Below are 8710 nucleotides of genomic sequence, written 5' to 3' on the forward strand. Positions count from 1 at the left end.
TACAATTTATAAAGTTTAAGAAATACATATAAAAAAAAATATATATATATATGTTTTCATTGCTGTCGTATTTCACTTACCCTTCCAGGTAAAGGATAACTCCTGAGAAATAATTACTAGAGGAAATGAGAGACATTGTAATAATCAGAAATATATTTATTGTAAAAGAGCATTGGTAACATAACTATGGGACTATTTTGAACTTAGTTCAACAGCTTTTAAAGTCCTACGAGATCAGTTCTTTGTAAAAATACAATCCTACTTACAAAATGCATTTATATAAAAACATTTCACGGGATACATGTCTAACAAAAATATATAAAATAAAAAAGAAAAACTATTCTGATGAAATAAAATAAAAATAATGTGACACAGCCTCGTTTACTCTTAGATAAAACTCAAGATCGAGCTACTCCATGGAGACTTGAGGCACAAGACATCCCAATTTAGAAAGTCTCATTAATTCCTCATCATAGAGGTAGTGTCTACAAACATTTGAATAATATACATTATCATGCTTAAGGAACTGAGATGCCACATCAACTATGTTAATGTTCAGCGGGGAAAAATTTAGCAACATATCCTCGTCTTCGTTTTTGCAATCTTCTTCATCAATCTCTTCTATAACCAAGTCGAAACAAGACTCGGGTATATCTTCATTCTGAAAAGGCAATAAATAATTATTGAGAAGTATACCTAATTATCTTCGATATGAATTTTTTAATAACAAATCGAGACAAGTTTTGTCAGAAAAATAAAATTTCTTCAATGTATTATTAAAAACCACCCACCAATCCCTGTTCCATTAATACTAGGAAAATTAGTAGCAAATACAGATATTCAACACCTGCTACTGTGTTTACACCTCTTTCTTTGGTAAATAACTGAACCTCGATCTCTTTCAGTTTGTCTGCATTTCCATCTAACACTGCAGTAATCACTTGCACAAGTGCCATACACCTAGAAAATACTTCTTATTTCCTTCATTTAAAATGCTTTAAAAACTTACATGACAGTTCTCTCAAACTTGCTCATGACACTAACAAATTCTGGTTGCCAGATGTTTATTAAGTAATTTAAAGCACTTCCTCCGTCAGGTCCAGGAATGCTGGATAAAAAGTTAGAGGTATTTCCTGGACGGCACATTAAAATGTATATAAAAATCATCCACAATCCACGTAGTTTATCGAAAGGCTTATTAGTTTGTATGGCACTCAAAACAGACTTCAAAATAGACTCAAAATTTGGTTCAATTACTGTAGGCAATGTGTTAATACTAACAACACACAATTTTGACAGTTGTAGACCTGACAGAGGTATGACTTTTCCGATACAGCCAAAAATAATTTTTGGAATATATTCACATAGAGGAACCTTTGAATTCCTTAAATAGTTTATTTGTGACCCCATTCTCAATAGTAGCGTTGTAATAAAGTTGGCAGCTGCCTGTAATAAAATTTAATCTTTAAATATGTATGCCTCATGTGTCATAGAAATTCACAACACTATTGTGTCATCCAAAACTGCCTAGCAAGATGTGTTCTAATTTGTGAATGATATTTTGGAAAACAAAGCAATTTTATAAATAAATTCAGAATTATCACAGTACATCAATATTTTACAAAATTTAATAATTTAAATTAATTAAAAAAATTTTTAAACTTACCTCATTCATGTTACGATCTCCGTTGTGCTCATCATCAAGCATGAGGTGTGCAGCCCCAGAAAATCCTTGAACTATTAAGGCCTCACTAATAGGTGGTGGTGTGTGAACGGCAATTGTACTTAGAAATTCTAAAGCTTTTTCTGCGGTATCTTTTCGACCTAACAGCTGCTCCGGCAAATCCCCATGCAAAAGTTTGCAAAGAAAAGGAACTATAGCGTGGTGCAGAGCTTCTTGTAAATTATCTTTGGTAGCAATATTACCTAGTATGAAGTTTACTTCTTGCATAACATTATTATTGAATAAATGATTGTGGATCGTGTTAATAAGTGTATCTTGCAGATTGTGCATGTACGTAAATACACATTGCTCATGGTGCTAAAAAATTTTAAAAACATTACAATTCGCCTTTGACTATATGTTATTTCTTTATCACAAATTTAATTACAGGGTGTAATTTTAAGTAGGGATCAGTTTTTTTGGGTTGTCGTTATAAAAAAAGTTTTCACGACGGAATTTAAGAAAAAAAGCTTATATGTTCCTGAAGGTTAAAAGTAGCCTATGTATGCCCCTGTTCACAATTACACCCTGTATATTCCCTCTATCCACTTACCTTAACGAAAATGCCTAAAGCGTTTAAGCATGAGGTAGGATTATTCATTTTTTGTATCATAGTCAAAAGGCACTCTAATAATTCACTGGAAAGACTTTTTAATATATATTGGTTTTCCGTAGGCATCAGTTTGTTGTCATAAGTTATCATGTGATTTCTAAGAGCCCTAAAAACAAAATTAAGAAAAATCAAATTAAGAACTATATAAAAAATAAATGTAATAGTTACTCTGTAGAAGGCACATATAAATAGCTAGATTCGCCCTTCAAATTTTGAATGATCGCTTTTAAATGTACGGATAATAAATTTGAACTCAAAAGACGACTAAATACGCCACCAAGCCACAACAATCGTCCAATTACTAGTGAGTTTGTCCTCATTGATGTTTGTATTTGGACCGTCCAATGATCCAAATAAAATCCATATGGGAAAAGAGTTTCTATAGACGTATCATACTGAATAGTTTTACTATTAATAAATCCCAAACCGAACATCAAAGATTCGGTTACTCTTGCTTGATACACTTCCTGCTGCCTATTTGCCAGCAACATCTGCACTTCTTCCATCATGTTGTGAAATACAGTATTTATACTTTTGTAAAATATTTCTGGTCCTTTCTTTCTGCGGGTCACACGGAATTTAATATGCTAAAAAAATATTATCTGTTTATAAATATATAACGAGAAATAAGAATATAAGACAATGTGTTCCCACACACTTAAAGCAATTGTCATAAAATGTAAATTTTATTTTATCGATTACATAATTTTTATTCTTTTATATGTTTTTTCATGAAACTAATAATACCAATACCTTTAAAATTTCGGCTGCATTTGTCCTCAATGGAAAAATTTGAGACTTCAATTCATTTTCAAGAAATAACTCTTCCTCCATTTCATCGTAGCAGCACATAAATATAAACAGACAGTGCAACAAATTGTCTAAATCTTCTAACAATAATTCGAAATACATTGAAAATACCATACTTTTGATAAGTTTAATAATCAGAGTAATCAAATCGATAAAATTTGTAGATTCGTCATCTATTTCTTCAGAACAGTCTTTTGGAATAGAACTTGCCTGCTTTATAATCTCTTTGAATTGATCTCGGCAACTAGTCATAAGTTGTCCAATAGCAGGTAGTGAATTAGTAATAATATGACAATGTTTAGTAGGTCCTAATATCTCGAATTTGGTAATATATTTTATAATTTCACTTTTTAATTTAAAATCAGAATTGGCATTGTACGGTTCGCTCAGCCTATTGTAAAATTCAATTCCAAGACGGGATAATGCATTCTCCTGAACCTCAGAGTTCAAACAGTAGCAAATAACATAGTACAATGGTTGCAGTGTAAGTGATCGTGTTTCTGAAAAAGTATTCTGAAAAATAGTACATTAAAAAAGAATACCATTGCGACACATTTGATTTCCCTACCCTTTGTAATACGTTTAGTAATAGTTCGAAATATTCCGGTGAACATTTAAATGGTGGTATATAATTGTCACAGCTCATGCATTGCTTCAAAAAGAATACTATATTATGGATATGTTCTTCATTATTATCTGATTTCAACATTGGGTAAATCCTATGATCGATAATTGCCCAACCACCTTTATAAACTATATACGACAATGTTTCAGCGATCATTGTTTTAATGCTTACGAAGTTTAGTCTCAATAAATCTATTAAACTTCCACATAATCTATACAGCGAGAGTGGATTTTCTAGCACTTCATTTTGCCTATTTCCAGTGTAGATATCATGGAAGTAGTTCTTTAGAAAAACTGATGCCATGTGTTTCTCTGCTAGTGCTTCTTCACTGCTACCAATAATTTCAACTAAGATGAATGGGTAATCTATAAGTCAAATTAATTAATTATTTTACAAAATTAACGTAAACAACAAATCTTACCGTCTACCATTTCTAGAGCTTTGATTCTTTCCTCAGCAAGTCTCTGTATTTCTGAATCTGCCTGAAGGGCACAACTTAAAACGCAAGTTACGGCATCGTAAAAAGGTCTATTTTCCGTTGCCATCTACAAAACAGACATCACATTTATTAGACGTTCTCTTATTACCTAGTTGCCTATTAGTAGTAACTATTACTAGCAGGCTAGTTACCTTGCTTCACATTTAGTATAAATAACACAGGTACGTATGGTCCAATCTGTTATATTGATATAACACTACTTTTTACCAAAAAAAATAAAATACCATGTAAGCTTCTAAATTAAGTATACGAATAAAATTTCTGTTAACCGTTTCAAAAGCAGATTATCATGTAAATAAATACACTTATCTTCTTCTTCTTCACCATCTGACGCTTTGCCTTGCATTAGAAACCAATTTCTGTCTTTTTCGTATTTCCTTTTGGGATACAAACCCTAGATGGCGCAGTCCGCCGTGATATTTACAAATTTTGTTTTTTAGCAGTGTGCAACCTTCAACCAGTGTGAAGTAATTGAAAAATTTATTTGTCGATCCTTTAGAACTTAGAAACAAAAAGGTGCACAACAATGGGAACTAATTAGTGCTGTATTTAGGGCGGCAAAATTTTCAAGATAGTGAATTATTTCATAAAACGTTCCAGTACATTATTTAGATATTCCTTTAACCCATAGGCACAACTCGTTTATATTTTAATAAATACATCTTGTAAAAGCGCGAATTTTTAAAAAATTTGTTGGACAAACATTGCTTCCGACAAATACAGTTAAAATTTTTGCCATTTCTCTTTCCAGAACACTACATATACTGTGAATATATTTTCAATAAAACATTTACAAATAATATTTGAGGGTATCATTAAAACACAACTGAATTAATACACATTTATTTCTCCCTTAGGAAATAAAAATCCACAAACCATAAAATTATAGTGATTACAAGAAATGAATAATTTTATTATACAACTTACAGTTTTGGATATTACGAGTAGAAAATAATGTCAAAGTAACTTATAAGATAAAAAAACTTCATTAAGAACTATTTGAAACATACATTAATGCCACCTTTATAATGCAAGACCCATTAGAATGGAAAGCAAAAAATACTTGCAATATAAAGTCATCAACGTCAGGAAACTATAAATTTAATTTATTAATGATAAATATATAACTGAGTAAAATTTTAAAACTAAGCGAAAATTAAAAACTACAACTGATAAATCCTCCGATGGCCCAGTGACGGCTCAGAAAAATCAACAAAGGAAAAAAACGTTGATTTTTAATTTTCGCTCGTTTCAAGATGTGGCCTTGACATACCCAAAAATAACACAGATACCCAAATAGATAGTTATGAGCAAGCTCAACCAAGTGTTAAGCAAGCAGTATAGTTTTCATTTTTTATTTTAATTTTTTTTTGTCTTATGACAAGTTTACAATTTTTATATTTTTTATTATTCCTCTCATCCCTGTGTTTGGGCACATCAAGGCCGTGGTTTTAATTTATTCCTTCTTTATACTTGCAGCTTGCTTAGCTTGGTGAGCTTGTAACACAGCCACAGCCTCTTCAACCTTATTTTTAAGTGATTCGTTGTGTTCCAACATATGTAACAATTCCGTGTTGTCAATTTCCAGCAGCATGCCGGTAATTTTGCCAGCCAAATCGGCATACATACGTTGAATAAGTGGGAACAATCTTTCGCCCAACATTTGCTTCTGTTCTTGTGGTGGAGCTGCAGCTAACATACTTGCTGTTAATGGTTCCTGTCCTTGGATGTGTACAGCTTGCTGGACAGGAGCTGCGGTTCCCTGCAGTCCCAAACCCTGAGGTGGATTTCTCATGTTAGAGGTGTATTTAAAGTTAGGGGTACGATTTCCAGCAGTGGTAACTACACTTTGTCCTGGAAGCGAACGACCTTGTATATTTGGCGGCTGTTGTCCTGTGATCGGCCTTGGCACACTAATATTGCTGCGCATGCCTGTCGACTGATTTGGTGGCCTTGCAGCAGCTCTGTACGTATTAGGCATGCCAGTGTAAGCAGTCGCTCCTCCTTGGCCAGACGGTCTAACAGGAGTTTGAGCTGGCCACCTTGGACTGGTTCTAATTTGAGTCATCTGTGCCGGTCCATAGAAACGCTGAGTTGGCGGGATAGTTGGTACGAAATATCCTCCTGAAGCTCCTGGCTGGATAAATTGACCCATTTGGTGCATACGCATATTAGCCATTCTCTGCATATACTGGGAGGTTAAATGAGCCTTACGATCCTCCTTACGTTGAGCTAATGCTACATACAGTGGTTTCGAGCCAACAATACGTCCATTCATTTCTGTCACAGCTTTGGTTGCTTCCTCAGGTGAAGAAAAGCACACAAATCCAAATCCTTTGCTTCTACCTTCTTCCATCATTACTTTAGCAGAAGTTATTGTGCCGAATGGTGAAAATTCCTTGCGAAGACGTTCATCATCAATTGTATCATCCAAATTTTTGACATACAAATTTACACCTTGATAACGATTAAGTCTTTCCATTTTTAATGCTTCAAAACGGCGTTTCAATTCCTGTTGACGTTCCGCTTTCTTCTGGGCCCGTCCAACATACAGCGGTTTACCTTCTACGATTTCTTTACCTGGAAAAAAAAATCCAATTCGCCAATCTTTTTTTTATATTTTCAATGTTACAATTACTATGTAATGTATGTAATCTAAAATATATTTCTTACCATTTAGAGCTTCCACTGCAGTTTCTGCAGCTTCTGGGCTCTCAAAAGCAACAAAACCAAATCCTTTTGATTTCCCATCATCTTTGCTCATAATCTTGTAACTAGTAATTTTACCATACTTCTCAAACATGACACGAAGTTGTTCTTCGGAAAGATCTTCACCGAAATTCTTTACATACACATTGGTAAACAATTTGGCCTTCTCCCCCAATTCCTTTTCCCTTTCTTTACGTGGAATAAAGCGGCCTACGTAAACTTTCTTTCCATTAAGCAACATACCGTTTACTTTTTCAATAGATTTATTGGCAGCTTCCTCAGTTTCAAAATGAACAAATCCATAACCTTTACTAGTTCCATTTTCATCTTGGGCTACTTTACAACTAAGTATATTTCCGAAAGCGGAAAATGTATCATACATCGCCTTGTTATCAATGGAACGGTCAAGATTCTTAATGAACACGTTACCGACACCAGATTTTCTTAGAGACGGATCTCGTTGAGACCACATAATTCTAATAGGCCTTCCCTTGACTAAATCAAAATTCATCGTATCTAACGCACGTTCAGCTAAAAAGTAAACAAATTTTACAAATAAACATAATTTGTTGATGACATACGAAATAAATAAATAAAAAAATAGGTAGCTTAATCGAATTACAAAATAAATTAAAATAATCTAGATTGTTCTGACAGAAAAGAATTAAACAATGTTTGGATTAGTAGTGACATTAAAGTAAAACCAACACGGTTAAATGCAGGTCAAGGATGATTCATACTTAAGAAATCATTGAATGTAATGAATTCCATATGGATAGGCAAAAGTGTCGTTTTAAAGACTTACCATCAGCAGGCTGTTGAAAATTAACATAGGCATAGCCCAGAGATCTACGTGTTATCAAATCTCTGCACACGCGGATGGAAAGCACAGGTCCAGCAGTGGAAAATTTCTCAAACAATATTGCCTCGGTAATATCTGAGTGTAGATCCCCAACGTACAGAGACGCCATAGGGTAATTTGGGGCGCCTGGATTCATTTTGTATAGCTACACTACAAATACACAGATTTATCAAATGCTACGCTCCCTTAACATATGAAACGAAAAAAATAATTTATCGTTTATTTTCCTTTTTTTCCACTGTTTTTTCGATTTTTTTTATATTTTTGGGAAGTTTTTATATTTTTTTTGTATTTTTAAGTAAATTATTTCACTTTTTTTTAGGTGGGTTGTGAAACGGGCACAACACCACACGCTCACACACTAATGTTTAACAAAATGGAGCACCGGAAAGGCTTGCACATAGGCTTATATACTAACAGGTTATGACGTCTTCTACGAGGTATAAGTTTACCGCGAAATTTTGAAATTAAACATATATTTTTTAAGTTTTTTGTAGGTTTACTGGCTCTATATGAAAATATCAATAATTTAAATTGAACTACTAATTAATATTATTGAAATAGACATTATTATCTCATGGTAAATTTTAAAATTACATTAAACGATTAGAGCAGTTAGGCAATTTGTCGCAATATGTAAAAACAATTTTGACTGATTTTGACCACAATAACCTGATTCTGTGATATTTTGGTTTGATATTAATATTTTTTGAAATTTAACGAATTATTTGAACCTCTCAAATTTATTTCTACTGTGAAAATAAATTAAACAGTAAACTGAACTCCAAATTAAATATATAATAATTATAATACATATACAGAAGAAACATTATATTCTTTTTATGTGCCGTATATATGTAGGTACCTTA

At 33.0% G+C, this 8710-nt stretch overlaps 2 protein-coding genes across 2 annotated transcripts; both read right to left on the reverse strand.

Annotated features, from left to right (window-relative positions):
- Positions 1-141: 141 nt before the first annotated feature.
- On the reverse strand, positions 142-4548 carry LOC108914695. Its single transcript, XM_018720548.1, has 10 exons — positions 4402-4548; positions 4193-4316; positions 3715-4136; positions 3090-3659; positions 2505-2923; positions 2277-2442; positions 1667-2041; positions 1010-1446; positions 792-960; positions 142-661 (listed from the first exon to the last, which is right to left on the reverse strand). The coding sequence occupies exons 2-10, from the start codon at positions 4314-4316 to the stop codon at positions 410-412; spliced, it is 2934 nt and encodes a 977-aa protein (XP_018576064.1). The 5' UTR covers positions 4402-4548; the 3' UTR covers positions 142-409.
- Positions 4549-5097: 549 nt separating this feature from the next.
- Positions 5098-8216, reverse strand: LOC108914704 (polyadenylate-binding protein 4-like). Its single transcript, XM_018720570.1, has 3 exons — positions 7785-8216; positions 6944-7510; positions 5098-6850 (listed from the first exon to the last, which is right to left on the reverse strand). The coding sequence occupies exons 1-3, from the start codon at positions 7975-7977 to the stop codon at positions 5727-5729; spliced, it is 1884 nt and encodes a 627-aa protein (XP_018576086.1). The 5' UTR covers positions 7978-8216; the 3' UTR covers positions 5098-5726.
- Positions 8217-8710: the final 494 nt, after the last annotated feature.

The sequence above is a fragment of the Anoplophora glabripennis genome, unplaced genomic scaffold (assembly GCF_000390285.2).
Source record: "Anoplophora glabripennis isolate ALB-LARVAE unplaced genomic scaffold, Agla_2.0 scaffold727, whole genome shotgun sequence".
Lineage (NCBI taxonomy): Eukaryota > Metazoa > Arthropoda > Insecta > Coleoptera > Cerambycidae > Anoplophora > Anoplophora glabripennis.

What these genes read in the sequence shown, in the direction of transcription:
- LOC108914695 (XM_018720548.1), bottom strand. Translation starts at nt 4,316, where the DNA reads ATGGCAACGGAAAATAGACCTTTTTACGATGCCGTAACTTGCGTTTTA. An exon ending in TACTAAACGTATTACAAAGG is followed by an intron (nt 3,660 to 3,714) that starts GTAGGGAAATCA and finishes ACTATTTTTCAG; the next exon opens with AATACTTTTTCAGAAACACG. An exon ending in TTATATGTGCCTTCTACAGA is followed by an intron (nt 2,443 to 2,504) that starts GTAACTATTACA and finishes TTTTGTTTTTAG; the next exon opens with GGCTCTTAGAAATCACATGA.
- LOC108914704 (XM_018720570.1), bottom strand. Translation starts at nt 7,977, where the DNA reads ATGAATCCAGGCGCCCCAAATTACCCTATGGCGTCTCTGTACGTTGGG. An exon ending in TTTTCAACAGCCTGCTGATG is followed by an intron (nt 7,511 to 7,784) that starts GTAAGTCTTTAA and finishes TTTACTTTTTAG; the next exon opens with CTGAACGTGCGTTAGATACG. An exon ending in TGCAGTGGAAGCTCTAAATG is followed by an intron (nt 6,851 to 6,943) that starts GTAAGAAATATA and finishes TTTTTTTTCCAG; the next exon opens with GTAAAGAAATCGTAGAAGGT.